The sequence below is a fragment of the Mytilus trossulus genome, chromosome 1 (assembly GCF_036588685.1).
Source record: "Mytilus trossulus isolate FHL-02 chromosome 1, PNRI_Mtr1.1.1.hap1, whole genome shotgun sequence".
Taxonomy (NCBI): domain Eukaryota; kingdom Metazoa; phylum Mollusca; class Bivalvia; order Mytilida; family Mytilidae; genus Mytilus; species Mytilus trossulus.
In genome coordinates this window covers 74322915-74349244 of record NC_086373.1, presented here as the reverse complement: position 1 = coordinate 74349244, position 26330 = coordinate 74322915, and the positions used below count along the sequence as shown (strand labels likewise).

At 31.4% G+C, this 26330-nt stretch overlaps 1 protein-coding gene and 1 long non-coding RNA gene across 2 annotated transcripts in view; both read left to right on the top strand.

Annotated features, from left to right (window-relative positions):
- The first annotated feature begins 5538 nt into the window (after positions 1–5538).
- On the top strand, positions 5539–8319 carry LOC134685004 (uncharacterized). Its single transcript, XR_010101243.1, has 3 exons — positions 5539–5659; positions 7192–7263; positions 8234–8319. It is a non-coding gene; the product is annotated as an uncharacterized LOC134685004 (long non-coding RNA).
- A 6872-nt stretch (positions 8320–15191) lies between these two features.
- The window catches only part of LOC134684997 (uncharacterized), a 41000-nt gene continuing 29861 nt past the window's right edge, over positions 15192–26330 (top strand). Inside the window, exons 1-5 of the mRNA XM_063544330.1 lie at positions 15192–15281; positions 17487–17591; positions 19764–20063; positions 21265–21397; positions 24061–24271. Coding sequence (XP_063400400.1) covers positions 17540–17591; positions 19764–20063; positions 21265–21397; positions 24061–24271 — 696 coding nt within the window. The 5' untranslated portion in view covers positions 15192–15281; positions 17487–17539. The remainder of the gene's footprint in view (positions 15282–17486; positions 17592–19763; positions 20064–21264; positions 21398–24060; positions 24272–26330) is intronic.

Sequence of the window (26330 nt, the reverse complement as noted above, 5' to 3'; positions counted from 1 at the left end):
TCCTGGTTTTTGATACGCCCGTTAAAATTTTGACGGGACGTTTTATGGTATACAAATGTCCGGTGTCCGTCCGTCTGTCCGTCCGTCCGTCTGTCCGGCGTAAACATGTCGCACCGTAACTTGAGAACGACTTATCCAAATTTCATGACACTTAAAATAGTTGTTTCTTATGATGGTCAAATGATCTGTATACTTTTTGGCGAAAATAAGATTAAAACTGTATGAGTTACGGCACTTTGTAACTAAAATAGGGGTGTGTTTTTTTCACATGTCGCACCGTATCTCAAAAACGATTCTTGATTATGGCTTAAAACTTTAAACACTTCTTAGTTATATTAATCTTAATAACTGTATACTTTTTGGTGATGATTCAAAATTTTATTTTTGAGTTATTGAGTGTTTTGTAAAAAAGGGAGAGGGTTTTTTTTACATGTCGCACCATATCTCTAAAACGATTTATGATTATTGCTTAAAGCTTTACACATGTCTTTGTTATATTAATCTAGAGATCTTTATACTTTTTGGTGATGATTCAAAATTTCATTTTTGAGTTATTGAGTATTTTGTAAAAAAGGGGGAGGGTTTTTTTTACATGTTGTGCCGTATCTCAAAAACAGTTTATAATTATTGCTTTAAACTTTACACACTTCTTTGTTATATTAATCTAAAGATCTGTATACTTTTTGGTGATGATTTAAAACTTTATTTTGGAGTTATTGAGTATTTTGTTAAACAGGTGAGGGTTTTTTACACGTCGCGCCGTATCTCAAAAATAATTTATGATTATTGCTTAAAACTTTACACACTTCTTTGTTATATTAATCTAAAGATCTGTATACTTTTTGGTTTTGATTCAAAATATTATTTTAGTGATATTTAGGTTTTTGTAAAAAAAAAATAGGGTTTGGGGTTTCACATGTCCCGCAGTGTCTCAAAAACAATATATGGTTATTGCTTAAAACTTTTTCAGAAACTATTTATGATTATTGCATAAAACTTCCACACTAAACGTCGGGCGTATCATGCGCTCATGACGCAGCTGTTTATTAACTACTATTTTGAACTGAAGCAATGTGAATTATATTATTTAAACTTGAACCTCACTCACATTACATGAATTACGTAATCATTTCGGTAAAAGCTTTGTTACCATTATGCTTCTTCTAGTCTTTAAAGAATATACAACGATGCCAAATTATAAAAATATATAAGAAAGGGGAAACAAGTTTTGGCGAAATCTGTTTATATGTTTGTATGACTTTTTTTTAATATGTATCAATATGCATTTAATTCAGTAATTTAGTATTGATGGCAAACATAAGGTTTTTTTGGAGCTTTAACTGACAACACTCTTCGTAAGTCAAATTAAAACTTATTATAATATACAAGTTTATGTTCATATATAACTACAATGTAACTTTGAAAGCAATTTTAAAATTTCAAAATATGTAGAAATGCAGAATACAACATACAATCGTAATATTTTTGGTGGAGTGCGAGTTGCGCAACATTTACTCTTCTGTGTAGTTCTTTGTTCATTTGTTAGTTCAAGTATGTTTCATATCTTAGTTTACATCTAGTGATAGTAGGTTGATCACTTATCTAAATTAAAATTTTCATTTTGTGTGTTGCAGCATTTCTACACATTCTCTTCTTAGTCTTATTATAGACATATCTTCAAGTAGTTATGGTATTTCAGAGATTGCGCTTCCTGATGATTTCTCTTTTGTAGGGATGCTCTAAGAAAGAAGCTGCGGTGCTTTATTTTCGAAAGTTTTACTGATGCCTTCAACATGTTCAATATTTGGTTGATGTTAGCTGTTTTGGAATATCAGTCATAGTTATCAAGGATTTAATTTTTTCAACGAAGCCACACTATTGTACTCTTTGCATCGGTTATAACATCATCGAATGCTACTTATGTCCGACATTTTCTACTTGTCTTACGGAAAACGAAACTGTACTACTTTTGGATCAAGAATCGAAAAGGTTATCAATCCGAAGCAACAGCCGCTAGAGCCAGATTCTTGTTGCTGAATCTTTTTTTGTCCGAGCAATGTTTTGTTAACTATAAAGATAGGAATTGTTGTATGGTGGCCAATTTGATAACTATCGACAAAAAATAAAATGAATCGAATATAAGCAATTATAGGCAACCTTTCTGCCTTCAACAATGAGTAAAACCCATACCGTATAGTCGGCTAAAAAGGTCCCATCATCGCTGTGTTGTCTGTTTTTAATCGATTTTAATGTATTTGCCCTTATGTATCTTTGTCCCTATTTGTTAAATGGACCTAGTTAATGCAGTAAAGAAAAACAATATTATTTTACAAATGAATATAAATGATGTAAATGAATGATGTCAAGTTAAACGAAAGATAAACATTCATATATCATGAGGATCCCTTTAAACCCGAATCGATTATTATATATCTAAAAATTTTCATTTCGAAAAAGTATTAAAATCGGTTTTAGAATTTTATTCTTTCTTTATTTAATTTCATGTTGAAAACATACGAAAAGTAATCATAAAGGGTGCTCCGAAAGAAAGTAAGATTTATCAAATTAAAAGTAAATTGAAGAAATGTCAGATTCAAGACAAATCATAAATAAAAATACCAGGTACACAAGTAGTTCTTGGCAGATACATGTGTAGTTAAGATAACTACATATGCTTATTATTGAAGCCTTAAATATCATGGCTTAATCTAAAACAAGAATGAAAATACATAAAACAACATTACACTAACATCTTTCAACTATTCTGACTAAAACCCAAAAATAATCCTTATTCTTTAATAAAAAAACGATCCATAGCTTTACATCTTTAAACGGTTAGGTGCGTGTAGGAAAGTTATTGTCTTTTCACAAGATTAGATATAGACTAGTTATTTAATTAACCCCTAAATGGTTTTATTTTTCAAATTGATTCTCTAGTCTAACTTAGGTCGAGGACAGAATTATGTCAGCATTTTATTTTATCAATTACTTCCTTAACCAGGTAAAGAAAAGATTACAAAAATAAACAAAGATATTTATTTAATACTGGCATTTTTCAATGAGAGGGGGTAGGAGGGGTCCTGATACCGAAATCCCGGGCTAAAAAACACCAGTTCCAGAAATCCTGGGCATAAAAACACGAAATCCTGAGGTCCCGAAATTCGAAAAAAGAATTCCCGGATCCCGAAAGGGTCAATCCCGAAATCCCAAGCTTAAAAACACCCGATCCCGGAGTCCCGATAAAGGTCATACCCCCCTCTTCAATGTAGACATGGTAATTCCATGTAACAGGCTATGTATTGAGTCAAATTTAATAAATTGAGTCATGATTTGTAATTTGGGACCTTGATTTTGAAAGGTTTTCAGTTGAAACAACTAAAACACTTGACAATTATTTGTATAAAATATCATAATGATTTCATAGCTAATGTAAATGGAGTCAATGAAAAACGAATTGCATGATCACAGATCTCATCAATGATTGTTTATCAGAATCAACTTAATTAGATTGAAACACGTTAACATCATTTTTATTTGGTTTGGCACTTATCTTAAGTGCAAACTCTTTCAACATTTTATTTCAACCTTAAAAAAAAACAATGAAATTCATATCTGTATCGAATCAAAATTATCCGTTAACTTTCGATTAAATATGCATAAACATGGTATTCTTTATATTTTTTTGTTTCAATTTGTTTTACCTACATGAACCGTATATATATATATTTTGAAAAGTTTTGAAAAGTTTATATGCGACAATTACATTTGTTTCACATTATATGTAGCAGCTTGGTATAAGGGTTTGAAAGGCAACGTCGGTGTTTTGGAAATCTTATTTTTAGAATCGCTTGAGACCAAAATGTGTAGAAGTCAATACATATAACATTAGTCAGCATCAATTTTAAAATCAAAAGGAGTGTCAACATTTTTTCATTTCGTACACTGTAATATATTAATTTTGAGAATACTCGCAGTTACTGAAAACTAGTTCAAACAAAAAAAAATTATAAAAAAATGCGTCTAAAACTAAATTATCTATCATTACACAACCAACATCCAATAGATATATTGTGAATACGTCATATTAAACAGTGGCATTTTACTAACGTTGACTAGTTATATGGTGGAAAAACTTTTTTTTTAAATTTCCGATTATTTCTAATCTTTTGACGAATTTATCACTCCAAGTTTTTGGTGGGGTTCGTGTTGCTTAGTCCTTGTGTTTTTATGTTGTATCTTGTGTACTATAGTTTGTCTGTCTTTTTTAGCTGTCGTTGTTAGTTTATTTTTGATCTATGAGTTAAAACATAGATATATTTCGCCCCTCTTATGACAGTTATATTTCCGAAAAACAACCCGTCCGATCTATTGAATCAAAGATAATAAATGAAGCAGAAACAACGAAACTCAACAGATAAGGATATTCTTTTCTAAACGTGTGTTACAGTTACGGATATCAGCCTATATAGTTACCCCTACTCTCGCATTTGATTTTTTGGAATGCTGTTTTCTTCATTTAACGATCAAACCTGGAAAAGGCCCGTTTTGTGTCAATTTTAAAACTTGTTCCAAGAGACACGAAATACAGCCACGAAATACAGCCATCTTTGAATATACGTAACTGCTGTTACGGATAGCCCATAAACCCCAGTTATATAAATGATATTTGCAGTGTTGTAAAGTAGGCAATTCAATCTTGCTGAAAAACAGCGATTATATCTGTACTATTCCTCCTCCATTCATTTTAACAATAAGTATCAATTGTATTTGCTTAAGTGAGTTCGTATCTCAGTTTCAAAATAACTTACTTTTCAAAACAAGTTTTTTTATTCGAGCGTCACTGATGAGACTTTTGTAGACGAAACGCGATTCTGGCGTAAGTGAAAATTTTTAGGCGTGGTATAGATCTATGATGAGTTTATTTATATTGATAGGGGATTAATAAAGGAATCGAAAGAGCAAAATAAATATATCGTTTAATGTGCTTCTTTTTGAGATAATAGCCTTTGAAATTTTGGCGGTAAGATATTCTCCCTTGACTTTTCTTAGCTTTATCATTGATAATGTAAATAAATTTCTCAAAAACATTAAAAAATAATTAAAATTGATAAGATTTTTACAGATGTCTTATTATTGTACATTATAAACGATTTATAAAAAGAAAAATGTGTGTCAATGGGCAATTTTTTTAATGGCACTCAAATGGATAAAACAAGAGGAGTCCAAAAATCTGACAAAATTCCTAAAGATGACAAGCTAACTTCCTTAAGGTCCATTGGCAAATATTACATGCATATTCAGTAAGTTCATTATATTTTCACAAAACTGTAACAGTTATTCAAGAAAACATAAATATTTCTAGAACTTCAAAATACGAAATGTACAACAAAGTTCAAAGACTGCTTCAATCAGGTACTTCACCTGTTTTGGTGGTTTAATTCAAAATGACGTATAGGTATTTACCAATGTTATCAGTTATGTTATTAACAAACTGTAGATAAACAGAAAAAAACAGATACCGTAATGTGATAACGGGCTCAACTTTTCATCGACAAACTTCCTGGATGTTTAAATTCCTGAAGTGATTGAAAATGAAAAAGGCAACAGCTTTTTTTGTTTTGGCAATTCTGACAACGCTCTATTGTAGTCTTGTTGATGGGTAAGAAATTAAGTATTATTTATTAAAAAATGTACATAACATAGATTTAAACAGCAGTGTGGATCTCAAAATAATGTAAGTGGCACGATTTTTGTCACTGAGTTCAAATATGTCTGTGTGTTGACAATATGAAAACATAAGCTAAAATGACAAAAAGGGGGGGGGGGGGGGGGGGGGCTATTTTTTTTTTGAAAACAACGGTGAATCAAAATGAGGTTAAATATTTCATAAAACAATTTATACGATCTGTTACATTTAATCTAACCGTTGTGACATTTTGGTTTACTTTGATCATTGATATACAAAACGCTTTGGGTGGAATAATAAAATAATTTACGAGTTTCAAGAGAATACACAATTTGAGAAGACAAAGTTTAAAAACAAAACGAACAATACAAATAACTACGACTGATGCAAAGTGAAAACAAATGAAGAAAAAAATAGAAAAAAATTACCCGGAAGTGACCAGTTAGCAAAATCAGGAGAATAAAAGGAAGGAAGTGGAAGTATGGTGAATATGGAAGAGAGTATCATTAACTCGCATCTAACATGTCAATTAACGAACAATGCTGAACATTCTCGACAAAGAAGTAGTTGAGATGGGAATAGACGAATACGAATTGGAGTGAAATCATTTCTTTTAATATTCGTTTTCTTCGCCATTTGAAGAATAGAAAATTGTTTAACTGTTATATTCAAAGGTTACAAGAAGGATATATGAACTGTCTTAATGTTACTATCTCACCTTGAATCATTTTAGTTAAATTTCCCAAATTACACAGAACTTTAAAAATTTCTTTACAACAGTTATATAAAACTGAAAATGGAAATGGGGAATATGTAAACGAGACAACAAACCGACCAAAAAGCAAACAACAGCCGAAGACCAGCAATTGGTCTACAACGCAGCGAAAACATCCCACACATACAGTGATCCTCAGCTGCCTCAAACATTAAAATTCAGTGAATATGGTCATCACACAAATCCAAAACATAGAAATGAACTAAAATAGTAAAAAACATACAAGACTAATAGGGCTTAGAAGCTCCTTACTTGGGACAGGTGCAAAAAAAATATAGCGGGGTTAAACATGTTTAAGTGACAGAGTCAGATCTCAATCCTCCATCTATTTCTGTAGCCAATGTAAAATAAAGAAACACGTAGCAATACGCACATTCAAACTCAGTTGAAAAAAAGTCCGAGTACGATGTCAGTATATGTAATAAAAGGAACTACACAAAAGACAATAATACAGATATCAACAAAGGACAACTAGCAGTAAATTACTGACATGACACAGACCTTAATCAAACTGTATGGAACATTATGTCTTCATCATATTAGTATCAAACTCAATGCCTCCCATTAGTAGTTCAGTATCATACCATCATAAAATATGTGAGAAGAACATAAACCGTGCCATGCCAACACCTGGTTTAAGAATAAGTTGCAAAGACCCGATAAGTGTATCAATATTAAAGCCAAAGTATGCCATCTTGAATGACCTGTATTTTAAATGTACTATTTACAGAGGGTGGTGTTCTAGAACAGTTACTCGTTACGAACAGAGGCATGTTTGTTGTAGATGGGACTGGCATCACTGGTAAGTTATCTTTATGCAATGTGAATGCTACACTTGTCAAGCAAATGTGTTGTTAAAGTTATATTATTGTATAGCAATATAATATTTCCCACAGAGAGTAACCAAAAGTTAGCGTGCAATAAATTCAAATATTGCACTAGTGCAATAAAGCTTCAAAATTCAAGACGTCATCAACGACAAAATTGTAGTTTAAAACAAGTTTTACCTTCAAATATTATATTGCTATACAATAAAAGGGTTATTGCATGAATATTGGGGAATATTGCCCTCGTAGAACATATATTGCACTCGCAAGCTCGTGCAATATAAAATTCTACTCGGGACAATAATCCCCAATATTCATGCAATAACCCTATATTATTAATCAGTACATAATTATTCTGTATTAGAAATATCTCAAACATTATTACAAACATAACAACTTTGAGTAGCAAAGCTCATCAGCAATACAGCATATACTCAAACAAAACGATGTGCGTAACATTTAAGGTACTTATCATGCTTATAAGAGTTATGTCCTTTACGCATTTTGTAAACTATTTTGGTAAGAGCTTTAGACTATGATTGGCCTCTTGTTTCATATTGAATAGAAACGAATAAAATAAGGGTTTAGAGGGACTTATAAGAGGAAATATTTTTTTGTCAGATATAACAAATGTATGGGACATAACCCGACTAAAGAATGGTGCACTGACCTAGAACATTATACATCGGTACTGTTGTAGGCAAGGCAATAACATATACATAATATTTAATAATATGCGAAGTTTTATCGCATTTGTATGAGATTTAAAAAAAAAAAATATTTTAAAGTTTTTTTTGCCATTTTGCATAGACCTTCATAATCAAATAAAATGCGTGAGAATTGGAAGTAATTATTTAGAATTCAACCAAAAATTGAAACAAAGAACAAACTCAATAATGTTATTCCGATTAATTCTGATGAATTCATCCTAAAGTATTTTTATAGTAATTGGTGGGAATGGAGAACTGTTACAACATATGCTACCGAAAGGTACTGTTGTATTGGATGGACAGGGAATAATTGTAACACACGTGAGTGAATATTTTCACATACAAGTTATGCATTAAAAAAAAATGAATTAGAACAGTGTTTAACCTAAGAATGCAAGGACATGTGTATAACAAGTAAATTACTGCATACATATAATGCACGAATATTACAATCATATTAATAAAATTTGACCGAACGACGAAAAACCTTGTGACTACGTGACGTCAACAACATGTCAAATTATGAATAGTAGAGTCGGAAACAAAAAGCAGCATTCTTTATCATTGTCCTTCCTAAACAAATCGGTTGATGAATCGGTTGATTGTACTTTGAAAATGATGAGTGAACAAGTGCCTGTCAACTGCAATTTGTACAATTGTCCGACACAATAAACATGTAAAATCTCGAGAAAATTAGGTAGAATTTAAGAGTCATTCTCTGTAAGCATCAAAGGATTTCAAAGAAAAGGAGAAATGCATACTCATGGATATCCTTTATTTTCATATCATGGGTTAGTAATGGTGCACTGACAACAAAAAAAATAATCATTTGCAAATTTGAAGTGTTGGTTGCCATGGAAACAAGTTGCTCTGATTTTGGTGGAAAAACGCAAAAAATGCTTGATGAAAACTCCATTTTTACCCTTTTTTACCGCTTTTTTTCCCAATAGACTGGACACATTTATCCCCAGTTTTCTTTTGCTCTACAACTATTATCTATAAGTGTTTCAAAATACATTTGAAAGTTTTGAATTTTTTTTCATCTAAAGTAAAAAATTTGAAATTTAAAATTTGATGTTTTTCAAAAAATCAAGATTTGCAAAAAATCACAAATTAACCCAATTTTATGGCTTCAAAAATTTTTTTCCCAGATTTGTTGGCATAAACGAAGATGATCATTATAAAATATTGCATATGATGCATTCTTGACAAAAATATCTCAGAGGGTATATTTTTTATTTTTTTTTAAATTTTGTTTGAAAAAAGGTCACTTTTGAATTTTTGGATTTTTTTTTTTAATTTTAGGGGAAAAAAATCCAGGCATAAATGTTATTATTGCAATCCTTATCATATCAGATGATTAGTTATGATAAAATAATAACATGAAAATAAATTACACACATTCTGATACCTTACATACATGTAGTCAATGAAAAAAATTAAAATGAGATATAAATATCTTGTTTTTTATACCAAAAATGACCCCAAAAAATCCTTCGAATGATCTTGTCTGTTAACTTTTCTCATACATTCCCTGATTAGACAACTGAAATCTACATTTTGCATGCAAGTTGTTGGAAACTGGTAACTTTATAATGAATGACTGAATTGCAAGCTTTCAATTAACTGCCTTTTTTTTTTTACATAGTATGTGTCGCAATTGTTTTCATAACCATACTTAACTATTGCTATCAAAACTTATGTTTCGATAACTTGACGTGATGGAATTAACTTGCATAATTTATTGTGCTATTGACAACTGATCTCTGTCAAATAATAGATATAGGAAGATGTGGTGTGAGTGCCAATGAGACAACTCTCCATCCAAATAACAATTTAAAAATTAAACCATTATAGGTTAAAGTACGGCCTTCAACACGGAGCCTTGGCTCACACCGAACAACAAGCTATAAAGGGCCCCAAAATTACTAGTGTAAAACCATTCAAACGAGAAAACCAACGGCCTAATCTATATAAACAAAACGAGAAACGAGAAACACGTATATATTACATAAACAAACGACAACTACTGTACATCAGATTCCTGACTTAGGACAGGTGCAAACATTAAACGTTTTAATGGGCCCAAACCTTCTCCCTTTTTCTGAAACAATAGCATAACATCACAACATAGAAAAACATACGATAAAATATCAATTGGCAGACTTAACTCAATGCATACATTTGTTGATCCAAATACTATAATAGAGGGGGAAGACAGGGGTAAGGGAGAAAGGGGTAGGAGAAAGGAGAAAGGAGAGGAAGGCTGGGAGAAGGGAGAAAAAGTTGGAGAAAAAAATTAAATATGAAAAAATAAAATATCTCTTTTTACGGTAAATTAAGAAAAATAAAAATAAGGAGAAGAGGGGTAGGAGAAAGGAGAAGGGGGAAGGGTACCCCCTGTCCTCCCCCTCATAATAGGTTTAAATCCAACATAGTAAGATTAAGATATTGTAGTGTTTATTCAGAGAAATATTTTTAATTTCTACAAAGTTGGTACAGCAATGATCATAGTAAGATAAAAAGTAAATGAAGCAAAGAACGAATAACGAGTAAGCTAAATTGTTATAACGAGTGAAATTAGCTAAGTCGTTATAACTAGTTAGCTAAGTTGTTATAACAAGATAAATATGCTAAGTCGTTATAACGACTTAGCTTACTTGTTTTAACGACTAAGCTAAGTTGTTATCACGGCTTAGCATATTTATCTTGTTATAACAACTTAGCTAAGTCGTTTAAACAAGTTATCTAAGTTGTTATAACAAGATAAATATGCTAAGTCGTTTAAACAAGTTAGCTTAGTCGTTATAACGGACACTGACTTCGGTGGAAACATGGTGAACAAATTAACATATCTCCTTTGGGCCAGGGAACCAATTGTAATTTGTATAATATTTAATGTTGATTCTGGTTACTTGAGAACTGATATTCAGAACATCTAATTGCATCAAAAACGTCTCGAAATATCACAATATTGCTGAAAGCAAATTATACATTTAATCTTCAGTAAAATTATAAATTAAATCTACAGATATAAATATAGAATACAAATTCATCACCGGTCTTCGTCCAAATATGGCGATTTTTAGGAAATGTTTACCGCAAATGTTTTTCCGTTATTTCAATAAATTCCATTGGACACATATAATGACCTCGCTTGCATAAAGTTATAATAAGACATAATTGAGGGATGTTGAAAGTGATGCAATGTGTACTTGGTCCGATTTTGTGGCAATAAGTATTGAGTATAAAATTCATAACATTTTGTTTAGGTAAACTTACATTCAAGTTGGAGAACTGAATTGAAAAATTTAGAAATTCTTCTATATGTAAAAGGACATAAAACTCGCAGTCTCTGCACTAAACTACAAGTAAAATTCTTCTATTCCAACTAAATTTTTTAAATAATTAATCTTTCGGCTTGTGGTCTCAAAAGTTTAGCATACAGGCAAAACTCTTGAATAGTTAAAGTGACATCACAAAAAATTAAACTTGATCTGTATTATGTAGTAATTATCATTGTGTATAAGTTTTATCACATTTGGTTGAGGCTAACTTTAGAGAATGGAAATTATGTCCTGACCACATGATACGCCCGTCACGTTTTCAAAGCATAAAGATCGATAACAGCTGTTTAGTCAACAACATAATTGTGCTACTTTTTATAAGCCTGTTTACAGGATGTATTTTGGTATACTGCATTGTACTTTGGTTTATGAGAATACTCTTGTCTACTCTATGGTTAGGTTATTGTCTCTTTGACACATTTTCAGTCTCAATTTCATTGTTCGTCCGTCATCAACATTTGGGACATTTAACTCAAAAACGCTTTTATCAATTTGCATACAACATTGGTGAATTGTTTATATTAATTGACCTGAGCTCCCTTTCGTTATCAAAATTTTTAGATTTTACCTTTCTAAGTTTTTAGGGTTTTATTCATTAAAAAAGGAGAATTTTCCAGTTTTCGGACAAAAATCAAAAATGCTTTTACCAACTTGCAAATAATTTTAGAGAATTGTTTATATCTTTTGACATGAACTCCTTTTTGTTTTTTAATTCTAGATTTTACATTTCCAGTATCATACCTGCCAACTTTTCAAAATGCCCATGGCAGTTTAGCGTGCAATATTGCTTTTACAGTCTTACAAAACCTTCAAGGGGGCCTTAATATATATTTTAATGTTGTTTTTAGGCTTCTTCATTCTGTTACAAGCCTATAGCCCTTATAAAATCAAATGTTCTGTTTAAAATTGTGAACAAAATTGCTCTTTCAAAATTTCCATTTAGGAGTCTTCATGGGGGAAATCCCCCGCAAATAGTGACAGTTGGCAGGTATGCAAAATACAGGATTTTATTCATAAAACTAGAGGCTATAAAGAGCATGTGTCGCTCCCCTTGGTATATGTGCATGTTAAACAAAGGACACAGATGAATGCATGACAAAACAGTGTTTTGGTGATGGCAACGTGTTTGTAGATCTCACGTTAATGAACATTATTGCTGCTTACAATTATCTCTATCTATAATGAACTTGGCCCAGTAGTTACAGTGGGAAATATTTTGTATATATTTAAAAAAAAATCACGGTATACAATTCATGAAAATTGTTTAAAAGTGAATAAAAAGGGCAATAAATCCTTAAGGGGTCAATTGACCATCTTGGGTATGTTGACTTATTTTTAGGTCTTACTTTGCTGTTCATTATTGCTGATTACAGTTTATCTCTTTCTATCATAATATTCAAGATAATAACAAAAAGCTGCAAAATTGTCTTAAAATTACCAATTAAGGGGCTGCAACCCAACAACGGGTTGTCCAATTCATCTGAAAATTTCAATGTAGATAGAACTTGACGTGATTAACAATTCCCCCCCCCCCCCCAGGTCAATTTGCTCTAAATGCTTGAGCTTCAGAGATATAAGAAAAAATTTAAATTTTACCTCTATGTTGTATTTTTAGTCATGGCGGCCATCATGGTTGGTGAGCCGGGACACTGGACACATTTTTTAAACTAGATACCCCAATGATGATTGTGGACAAGTTTGGCAAAATTTGGCCCATTAGTTCAGAGGAGAAGATTTTTTTTTAAAGTTAACGACGGCAGGCGACGGATGCCGGACGCAAAGTGATGAGAAATGCTCATTTGTCCCTTCGGGTCAGGGGAGTTAAAAAGGGTGATTTTCCACTTTTCAGACAAAATATCAAAAATGCTTTCAGCAATTCTTATGAAACTTTGATGTATAGGCGTCCATTATAATTTTATAACTTTTACAATTTACATTTCCAAGTCATAAGGTTTTATTCATAAGAAAGGGGGATTTATAAGGCTTTTTTTTTAATAATAACTCAAAAATGCTTCCGGCAATATCATGAACCTTTGATGAATTGTTTATATCTATTGATGTAGGCGTCCATTATAATTTTATAACTTTTACAATTTACATTTCCAAGTCATAAGGTTTTATTCATAAGAAAGGGGGATTTATAAGGCTTTTTTTTTATAATAACTCAAAAATGCTTCCGGCAATATCATGAACCTTTGGTGAATTGTTTATATCTATTGATGCAAGCTAACTTTTTCATACATTAGCTAATACGACATTGAAAAGTAATTGAACTTTATTCTTTGAAAATATGACGGACGTATCATGCACTCATGGCGCAGCTGTTTAATAGACAGGTAGATACTGCTATAAATGGTGATCTTGGCTTGAAGTCCCGTTCCTTGTCCCAACCCCCACATCAATAATTTCATACAGTTAAAGATTTTATATTGTTTTCGTGTCACAAGTATATTTCTTTCTGGCAGAACATTTCCTCTTGTCATCAGGTTCACAGCAAGTACTGCTCGACCCAATCTCTTCTTTTAATTGTCTACATGTTTGGTGTGTTCCAATTTCAATCAACACCAGACACAGAATTTTCCTTTTCCTTTCTCCATTTAATGGCATTTTGCATGAGCAATTGTTGGGAATGTGTTAAACATTACAAAAAGAATCATTTGTAAAATTTCTACTAAAATAATTTAGCACAATAACCAATTGATGGAATGATTTCATTTTCACAAGTTCAGTAGAGCACCGGGAATGTTTTCAACAGACTTATTTGTGATTAAACCTCGAGCGGTAAACAAAACACATTCTATTATGTTTATTATAGTACTTTGAAATACATTTGTCATGGTCCTACGATTGGAATTGTTTTCTGTAGACAAACAAAAACGTTTGTGTCTTCTTGTCTGAACAGTAATTCAGGGGAAGCTACTCCTGCTACACAGGGGTAACTAAAAGGGGCTCTAAATTGAGATTTTAGAGTTTAGCAGTTGTTATATTTAATTTTGGTAACATTTATTTTTTTCTGAGATCAAGATTAAGTATTTGCAGACAAATTTAGCATTCTTGTTAATTTCAATATTATTTTTGTAGCAATATCAAAAACAGTAATTTCGAAAAACCATGTTTTCAAAAAATTGAATTTTGAAAATTTTTCAAATATACCCCTCCCAATTTTTTGTATTTTGATTTAGCAATGGTTAAACTATTTAAAAATTATTTTAACCATGTTGAGAAAATCTGGGTTGAAAATTTTCGATGCTTTCAAAACAGGGTAAAATTGGATTTTCAATACCCATGGAATTTGACCCTTTTTGGAGCTAGGTTCTTGACATACATGCTATATAATATATTTTTTCAAATGCAATTTTTAAATATGTCGTAACCATACTTATTCATAATAACAAACACAATTTTCTTTTTTATTCTCTTGAAGGCCGTATTCATCTAACAAAAATTGCACATTTTTAGCCTTTTTTCCTTACCAAAATTGACCAAAAACTGTTCAAGCCGTTACCATAGCAACCACAAATTTTTACACGAAACTGGTTGTATTTTTCAGTATATCACAACTGTTAGATCAATTTTACAAATTTTTAACCAATTCTGTGACATGTCATTTCCACATGATTTTGATGCTTACAGAGAATGACTCTTAATGTCCTGTAAGTTATGCACAGCATCATATGGAAACAAGCTAGATATTTTAGATGTACATGCACGAACTAGATGTCAATGTCAAAGACACTAGAAGATGCCCGCGAAATTGCCCTTTCGTTCTAGATGTGACAAATTTTACGAGAAACGCTACTTTTATTTGCAAAATTTTCATAAACATTTTTTTTTTTTTAGCAATATGTGATCCAGCTTGTGCCAATGGAGGCAGCTGTATTGCGCCAAATTCATGCAAGTGTCGTGTTGAAAACACAGGGCGATTTTGTAAAAAAAGTGAGTAAACATTTAGAAAATGATTTACACCCGTATAACCAGTTATGGCAACCAAATTAATTTACTATGATAATCTCTAAATAGATAGACTTATTAGTGTGATAAAGGTGATAAGTGTGACATGTATACACAAATAAACAAAAGTCATATGAAACCGATCAGGATCTTGTATTTGATAGATCACGATATTAAATGTATGTAGGAATCAGTCTGTGATATATTTAAATAGTTAATAAAAGGGTTTCATAATTTACGACTAATAATTATTCAATTAAATAAATTAAAAAAAAAAAACGAAAACAAATGCATATGGAGATTTCTGATATTTAAATTCTTCTTGACAGAAACACTGTATTTATGCTTAAAAAACCTACTTATTAATGTCTGTATCTTTTTGATTTTTTCGTATTGCAATTTAGGAGTCGAAACCTTAATTTAACAAAGGAGAAGGACCGATTTTGGCCTCAAATTTCAGTTTCATCTGACGAAAGATTTTGCCCACTTTTTAAACACTTAAGTGTCTATTTCATTTGATTCGATGGCTTTTTGTGAAAGATTTTAACTCCTTTAGTCATAAAAAACGATCTGATTCAAGCTAAAATATGAAAAATCTACCAAATATGTGAAAAAATGTCACTTTTCAGATGGTTTTTGTCAAAAATGAAAGTGGCCACATCCGTGTTCATCCTCAATCTTTATATATGTTATGTATTATCATCAAATACAACTTCCATTTTTATATTTTGGATGAACACGAATGCGGCCACTTTCGTTTAACACGGAAACCGTCTAACATTTAACTAAAATGCTTGAATTTAGCATGACTTAATGGTGCTAGTACTCAATATATGTGCATTTTGTTGCCAAAAACAGCCCATATGTATGTAGCAGAACCATTTTACTATCCAATAAATAACTGAAAGTTTACATTTTAACAATTTTGTAAAACTGCTATATTTTGGGGCCAAAAAGGGCTCTTACCGGACCTACTCCTTTAATTGTCTCATTTTTTTTTCATTCTTTTTTATAAAAAAAATAATCACTAACTTATCTTTCATTTGAATTTATGCATTTTATTGCAGAAATAATACATAAAGTCTGATCAAACATTTGTTTAAATCTTTTCTAATTTCTATTTAACTCTAAAACGATACCAACAAATCAAAAACTATTTTAAATTGAATCAAGTGTTTAACATGAAGAAACGAGATGTGGTATGATTGCAATGATGCAGCATTCAATTGAAGATTATAGTATGCATACTGTGTGTGTGAAATATACCATGATTTTAACCAAAGATGGTAATAAGAAAGAATAAAATACCGTAGGAATACAGGGATGGCATTTATTCTTAATCAAAAGCTTTGCCCTTTAGATTTGAAAATTCGTAAATTTAAAGTTCTTCTTTACAAAATGTAAAAAATATTTTTTTCAATTTATGTGCGAAGAAGACTTTCAAAAATTAATTTCCCGTTTAGCGAAAAAAAAAATAGACGTTTTTTAAAATGCTATTGGAGTCGACTTTTGTCGCATGACCATATACAATTGTTTTGACTGTAGTATATCGCTAACATTTCTGGAATCAGAAACTGCTTCCACTTTTTTTTTTAATTCTTTGTATCCTTTAAGAAATAAAACATGGAACACCACTGATAGTATATGATAAAAGCATTACGAGTAATTTAAAAGCTTTTGTATGGAGCATTTTAAAAAAAAAATAAAACCAATACGATATCGCAAGCCAAAAACGTCTCCGGGATGACGAAATGTAAAAAAAAATAAAATTAAAGAACAAACTTATGGACTTGTACATGTTCAAATGATAGCACGAACTATAATGAAAGTTAAATATATTAAGGCATATACGATACAGTTTTGATACACCAGTAACAAAAATATTTCAATAACAATAGTAGAAGTACAAACTACGAAAACCACTGCAAGGTCAATCTATGAGAAGCACAGGGTTATATTACAATTTCGAAAATATAAAAACGGAGAGTTTGATTAATCACGTGAACTAGAATAAGTTAAAGAAAAAAACCCACACTATTTAATAGGCAAGAAGACAATAACACAACTACAACTGTATCTAAGATTCTTCAGAACAAAACGTTACTAATATCACCATCAGTAAAAAAAGTAATCATGAGTGTAAAAGTACTTATAAGCATTTCTCAATTCATTCTGAACTTTAATGTTCAGGTACATGTTCACACAAAAAACCATGCTTTCCTGGAAGATGCGACGACTCATCTATGACTATATGTGGCTGCATAAATGGTTTCACTGGACCAACATGCTTAAACAGTAAGTACAAATCTACAGAGTATTCCTGGTGTACTAACAAAGTGAACCATTGTAATGTAGTTTTGAAGACTTTCATTATTATTTACATATATCACTCCGAGGAAAGAAGTTGGAAATAACAAAAAATGTACACAACTAAGAAGCAGCAATAAATTTAAAGATGATGGCTCGAATAAAAGAAAATATTGTATGGGGGACGAAGTACTGAAAACCTCTATGCATACATGATAAGTTCAACTTTTCTATGGGTTTTTTTAACAATATATATCATGCACTTCTGTGAACACCATATTCACCTTAGAAAGTAGTTACAACAACGTAAGCGAGCTACCATTTGATTGTTATGGGGGGGGGGGGGGGGGTAGGATGAAAAAGTGTGTCCTGCCTTTTTTTTATTTGTAATCTCTGTCCTACCTTTTTATTTTTCAGTCTATTCGGTCCTGCCTTTTTTTTCTTAGCTTATCCTAAAAATTTTTACAACAATTGTCATCCTGCCTTTTTTTTGCCAAGTTACTCATCCTGCCTTTTTTTTTACTCAAAATCCTGTCCTGCCTTTTTTTCAAATTTCATCCTAGGCCTTTAATATAAGACACAGAAACCAACGACAACCATTAAATTACAGACTCCTAACTTAAGAGAGACACATATATAATGTGGTGGGGTTTAACATTTTTGCAAGCGTGCCATCACCCCCTTTTTTTCGAACAATGGTGTAAACTAAAATCAGGAGATAAGACGTGAATCATAAAAAGTCACACGATCATGCAAAATTTTTAAAATAATGTATTATCATAAGAGATTAAACACAACGTAACGATGTGAGAGTACTCGGAGCTACTGTAAGCTAGTTAAAAGGAATTACAACAAATACTTACATTATATTATGTTCTCCTAGACTGAAGTATCAGTTAGCGAACATTCAACATATTTAGAATAAAGACGTCAAGAAAAGTCTGAGAAACGTATTTCCTTGTGCAATCACTAAACATAACTACATGATATCGGTAGGATAAAGGACCATAAGTTTTCATAAATAAACAGAAATATAATAGTTTTACATGAAAATTTGTCGTCACTGGGAAAATTCCAAACAAAAACATACACAAAAAAGCAAATTGATACTTACGATTTCGATTTGGCTACGAGCATCACTGAAGAGACATGTATTGTCGAAATGCGCATCTGGTGCAGGAAAATTGGTACCGTTAATGTTATTACTACCACTGGGTCGATGCCTTTGATGGTGGAATGTTAGTCCCCGAGGATATCACCAGTCCAGTAGCCAGTAATTCGGTACTGGCATGAAAATACGGATATTTAGTGTTATTCAAATTTTCTGTTACAAATTGTTAGAAATTATTTTAAATTGAGGAATGTATCTCCCTCATGCAAAGCTCTGATTTCTTTCACGGATTTGGCTATACTTTTTGGACCTTTTGGATTATAGCTCTTCGTCTTTCAAATAAGCTTTGAATTTCAAATATTTTGGCTACGAACATCACTGAAGAGACATGTATTGTCGAAATGCGCATGTGGAACAGGAAAATTGGTCGGATTTTTTGTCTTTCAATCGAACTATGACGTTTGAACAGCAGTGTACTACTGTAACCTTTGTTATCCCAACTCTCTGTTTATTCTTTTGATAAAGAATATCACAGGGTTGCCCTTGCTCTTTAAAATATCAATGACCATATTTCTTGTACAGATGAAACAAGCTGGTTTCCAAAAAATGTTTTTACCTAATTAACAGTTTGCCTTTGTTGTAGAATAAGAAATTATCTTCCTTTTATGTTCTTATATATGAGTTATGTTCTTATATATGAGCATTGATACGCATTGTACTATTATTGTTATCGTACATGTAGAGTTTATGTGCATTTGATGCTGTTTCTATATATTTACACACAGTAAATTGCAAAAATACTGAACTCCATTGAAAAATCAAAACGGGAAGTGCGTTGTCAATTGGCAAAATCAAAAGCATTGTATTTGATTTTTTTCCAAAATAATTCCATGACTTTTTTTGCTTTTAAAAAAATGAATAAAATAAAATTATTTCTAACTTGAAATAAACTACATGAGAGATTGACAAAGTTTAAAAATTATAAAATGAATGCATTATTTTGACATCAACTTTTCATCCTGCAGTAACTAATGTGTTTTATTTAACAGTGACGTCTTCCCAGCAACCACATATAACTCATGCGTCAACGACAATGAAATATATACCAAGAGCCGGAAAATTTAAAAATCAGTTAATGTACTGGTTTATGTCAGATGCTTCTGAACCAAACACAACGAAGCCAGATCATCGATGGATACATTTCAAAAAATTCAACGAACTAGAGTTTTTAGTTGAGGCAATGTACGTTCCACCAAATATACCTAACCGGCCATATTATCTCATAGATTATAAGTTTGGCATTATATCTGGAAACGTCAGAGCTATAGTTTCAAAAGTGCCAAGACCAGGTAAAGTATAAGATACCATGGATTATGAATATGGCCGATATATTTACAAAAAAAAAAAAAGATCGTCAATATATCTTTCGTATGTAACATATGCAGCAACTTAATGGGTTTCTATAAAAATATCCATCTCTTTATATATGCGATGTGGTTTGTTTATAAAAGAAAAGACATATTGTCTATTTCGCTATAAAGGCATAAATCTGCGTCTTCTACTTAATAACACAACGAATGTAAATGAAAACTGTGATATTAAATTTGAGACATAATGAAACTGTACACTTTTAAACTAATAGTAAAGCAATGTTTTGTATATTTTAAGATCGATATATTCTTCTTTAATAGTAGAATTTAGTCACAAGGTAGGCGTTTACTTCAAAAGGCTAAGTATAAAGTAGAATTACTACTGCAGACATGTCAAATAAAAATGCCAGTATACTCAACTAATAAGTAGCGAACAAAATCATAAAAAGAGTAATATATGTTAAAGATGTCTTTATTTTCAATAGTATAACAATGTTCAATAACTTTCGAAAGGTCAAACAAAATCCCAATATGGTTTCTTCAACTTCACATAATCACTAATAATCCTACCATTCAAGAAAGACTCAGAGGAGAAATGGTCATTTTTAGTTTCAGAACTATATGGTCAAATGGCAAAATGTCTCAGAAATAGTACGCTAACAAGATACTGTTTTTTTTTACACTGACTAGAGGTATATGGGATTGTTGCTATCTAACAAAACATGTTTAATACCGCCGCATATTTGCGCCTGTCCCAAGTCAGGACCCTCTGACCTTTATTAGTCTTGTATGAACTAGTAGACTTTTTTGTTTAGGGGCAACTGAAACACGCCTCTCGCGGGATTTTCTCGCTGAGTTGAAGACATATTGGTGGCATTCGGATGTTATCTGCTCTGTGGTCGGGTTGTTGTCTCTTTGGCACATTTCATATTTCCATTTTCAATTTTATGTCATTAAGTAACTGAAGCATTACAAATCGTCAAAGTAATAGAAAGGACATGGTGTATTATTCGTGGCACAAACTCATTTCGGTAGATGAAAAAAGCAAAAACCAAAACTAGAGGTTTCATTGATCGTCTTCATCTCAAAGTCACAATAAGGCCTTTACTTAAAACAATAACTATCATCTCATTTCTCCTAAATTCCGTAAATATTGTAATATATTCATTGTTCTTGACAGGTCAAAAAGTAGATATTGCCTTCAATCATACTTATCCTCTTAAGGGTGTTGATTCCATGAAACCCGAACCTAATGTGGCTGTACTAAATTATACTGACACAAGCTTTGCTATCAACATAGAACATGGAGACAAGTATGTGATGTTTTTTTTTATATTTGAAATAAGTTCTTATAAATTTATTGATGCCAATACTTAAAAAGTTACGTTTCAACGATAATCAAAAAACGAAAAAATATAACCATTAAGCTTAAAAGAACAGCATCATAGTATAATGCGCCCCTTATTTACTGTGCCTATCCAATAAGCTTTGTGGTAGTGAATTACCTATTGCCTGACCAGTTTAAAAAATTGTCAATACAATTTGTCCGTTTAAATTGTACAATAGGTATTGTGAGAGCTATTATCAACAGGTGGTCATTTAACTACCTGTAGATTTATTTACCTGGTTTCTTTTTGACAGAGCTAATTTAAATGAATGATACATGTAGCTAGCTTGCTTTCCTCATGTTTAATGTCCTGAATGAACTATTCTATTAAGGTATGGGACATTTTACATTACATACAATATTTGTTCTTTTTAATAAAGATATTTATTGTAAATTTATTCATTTTGCTTACAATCACAAATAAATCATTGCTGGTATATCCCACTTTCATAATGAAGAATAAAGCATTGAAATTTCTATTCACTAAGCCATTTGTACTTTTTTTGATATATTGAAAATACACTTTTAACAGTAATTCCAATTGAAGTGAAGTAGATCCTGAATATTAAATGAAACTCAGCATCACTACTATTCCATTTCAGGAATCTTACAACATGAAAATATATCCCATTAGAAAACACTACTCCACACATAATTCGTCTTGTAGAATTATTCACAAATGGATGGGCTTATATCCAAAAACAATCCATTTCACAAACACTTTAATTCCATTCAGGAATCAAAAACTTAAAATACATCCCACATTAAAAACACCATGAAGCAAACATATATCTCCTTTTTTATAAACTAAATCCACTGATTGAAATTTCCATCTTGACTATTTAGAGACACAAAAAGAAATGGCTTAAAATGTCCCATATCTAAATAGAATAGTCTATTCAGGACATTGGTCATGATGTATGAGGAAAGCAAGCTAGCTCACTGGGGTAAAGCTGATGACCGTAACTGCATTCACGGTCATCCCAAGATGTCGGATGAAAAATTAGGTCAGTATTTGTATTGTCTGTTTAAGTGTTTCTAAAGCATTTTCTTTACAAAGCATACATTGGTACGATTTAAATGTATTATAAAAGAATCACACGTAAATCACATATTACTACCGAGAAATGTGTATGAAACAGTAAATTGACTTTGAAAAAATCGTTAAGATGACCGTAAATCGTAAGTAAAATATTTTCAAGATGACCGTAACATAAAACAAGGATGACCGTGATTGGCAAAAAGATGACCGTAATTTGTAAAGGATGACCGTAACTTATAAAGGATGACCATCGATTCTTATAAAGGATGACCATCGATTATAACAGATATCCGTATTTGTATTACCTTTTTTGTAGCAAATAATTAATTGTGTTGGTATAAAACGTATTTATAAGACTGCATTATCCTATAGGTAGAAGAAAATAAGACTTGCTTCAAATACAAAGTTCACCATTTGATTAAATCGTATCCGAATGAAAGAGGAATCTTGCTAGCTTTGAACATGAGCCATCTTGTAGACAATGTGCTTACTATGTAAACATTTTAACCTGTCTGTAACTTATAACCCAAGGAAACAGGTGTATATATGTTGCACCTGCTTTGCACGATAGTGTTGCATATAAACAACAAATGGAAGTTTTCAAAGACCTTGACTGGCTATACAGCCCTTGCATATTATATATTATTGGAGGGCACCTTTTAAATATACAAGGGGGTTGGATTGTTCAAAAAGTTTTACATTTCTAAATCTATCCGATGTACAATGTATATAGTACTGTAAAAAGTCTAAATTATACAAGTGAAAACCAAATTTAGAAGAACTAAAATAGTTGAAAAGAAATTGATAAAACGTATTTATAACCGCTTAACGAATCCCTATTGAGACAAACTCGTCAAACAGTTATGAATACACATATGAATATTTCTTAGAATTGACGGTCATCCTTTAAAAGTTACGGTCATCCTTAACAATTTACGGTCATCTTTTAACCAATTACGGTCAGCCTTGTTATGAATCGCTAATCCTGTTACGGTCATCTCGATTACGATTTACGGTCATCCTAGCGAATTTTTCAAACCCAAATTCCCGTTTTATACACGTTCCTCGGTAGAGATTTGTGACTTCCGTGTGAATCTTTTATAAATTTACATCGTATCAAAGTATGCTTTGTAAGGAAAATGAATTAGAAACACCTTAATAGACAATAAAAATACTGACCTAATTTTTCATCCGACATCTTGGGATGACCGTGAATGCAGTTACGGTCATCAGCTTTACCCCGGTGTAGCTATCGGTCATATACATTTTATCTTTTAGAAATAGTGAAGATTTTTTTATCTGGGTAGTTAAATGACCACCTGTTGATGAGCTCTCACAATACCTTTTGTACAATTTAAATGGACAAATTGTGTTGACAATTTTTTATTCTGGTCAGGCAATAAGTATTTAAATACCTCATAGGTGATGGGATAATGACAGTAAAAACCTGCATTTACGAATGACAATGTAATTTTCCTAAAGTTAAGTATTGCTTAATCGAAAAGTATTCCTTTCTTAGTGGTATTACATAAATATTTTTTTTAAAGCCTTACAATAACAGCCACAGTCAATAGTGGTGGATTCGCAAAATTAAAAGACGTTAGTACAGGTGCATACTATTCTACTTCAATATATGAAGGTCAAGAATCACAGAAAGTCATGGTTTTTCATTTTGACTTTGAACCAGCAAACCATTGTTCAGAAAAAAAGAACAAATGCTCCTACGAACCTATAAATATTGGTCCGGATATTACAAAGGTATGCATGTTAGATATAGAACCAAAACTTATTTCCTATACTCCAGAGTTCAAAATAGACGAAGAATAAAGAAAATAACGTGCAAACATTTTCGCGCAGAGTTTCAAATATCTTATATAGTTTAAATAATTAGTTAAGATACAGTAAGCACATATTAAAAGCATTTGGTTGGGGAGACTATTCATTACTTATGTTCAACAAGTATGGCATTGTATTATGCAATTTTCTTTCAGAAGTTTTTCATATTTTTGACAAAAAACGACAAAAAGGTGCTGTTCCTTTGCTCATTTATGAATTGAATGTCTCTTTTTTGTAAATTAATTGGGGTGTAAAAGCGTTGACCGAAGTAAAGGAGTAGGTCCGGTAAGAGCCCATTTTGGACTCAAATTTCAGGTTCATCTGATGAAAGATTTTGTACACTTTTTAAACACTTTTAAGTGTCTACTTCAGTCGATTCAATTAGTTCATGTGAAAAATTTGAACTGATTAATACATTGGAGACGCTCATATGCAAGTTTACATATGGGAAATCTATCAAACATGCCATTAAATGTCACTTTATAGATAGTTTTTGTCAAAAATGAAAGTGGCCGCATCCGTGTTCACCCTTAACCTTTATGATATGTTATGTTATATCATCAAATACAACTAACATTTGAATATTAAGAATGAACACGAATGCGGCCATTTCCATTTAAGACTAAAACTGTCTAAATTTTAACTCAAATGCTAAAATTGAGAAGATTTCAGTAATTTAGCATGACTTAATGATGCTAGTACCCGATATATGTGCATTGTATTGTCAAAAACAGACCATATTTGTGCAGCAGAAGTATTCTACTATCTAATACTCAGCTAAAAGTTTATTATAACAATTCGATAAAACTGATATTTTGGGGTCAAAAAGAGGTCTTACTGAACCTCCTCCTTTGTATGAAGCGCGGAAGTGATCCGTTCTAAAAATGTACACACGGTCAACGCTTTACCAACCCTATGGAATTACTAAAAGAAGCTTTCAATTACTTGTTTTTGGTTATGGTTATGAAATCACTATCACTATCAAGTTTTTCTTTTTATTTACCTGTGTACTTTACTGTGGAAATGCGTGTCATCATGTATGTTACAATTCATGAAATTCATTTTGAAATGAAGAATGACGCGTGATTGCATTAAGTAAATCAAAATAACGTATGATAATGAAACATACATCTAATGTAATTATTATTTCATATTCAGATAATCATTATGTGTCATTATGTTCTACCTCGCTATGCTCGTCCGAACTTAAATTATTTTTCATTCTACATGAAGAAACAACAAAGACTAATATATGTCAGGAGATACACACCAAACAGTTTTAATATAACTTTTTTTTTCAAATACATCATGCGTCATTATATAATCTATATAATCAACTCAGCTGTTCATACTAATATCTACAAAAAGAAAATACAAAGAATTAGGATTTATACAAAGCATAATATTACAATCTAAATGTAATAAAGTTGTCGAACAAGTTTAGTGTGATTCCGATATCTCGATGAAATAAAAAGGGCGCTTAAAACAGTGTACAAAGTCCCGAAACCGAATTACTCAGTATTGCGCTAGACAGAAATAGAAAAAAATCTCAAAACACAAAGAAACACAATTATGTTCTACCTCGCTATGCTCGTCCGAACATAAATTATTTCTCATTCTATATAATAAGAAACACCAAAAACTAATATGTCAGGAGATACACACCAAACAGTTCGACAAAACAAAGGAAATATATTTAGTTTAAACATATTTTATTTGCAAAAGTAGCAAAAGGGATTGGACACAAGTTATAACAACATTAGAGACGTCCTCTCCCAATATAAATATAAACACAAAGTACATTAGATAATGGCGAAAAAGAAAAAATACAACATAGTAGTAATGCATGTAATACATACTTCAAACAAAAATTAGAAATAAAAAGAAAAAAGAAAAAAAAAAACACAATATAATAAGGAATAATAATTAAACAACTAGACTGGAGTGAAAGGTTGTAAAGTAGAAATTTAGAATGTTAATT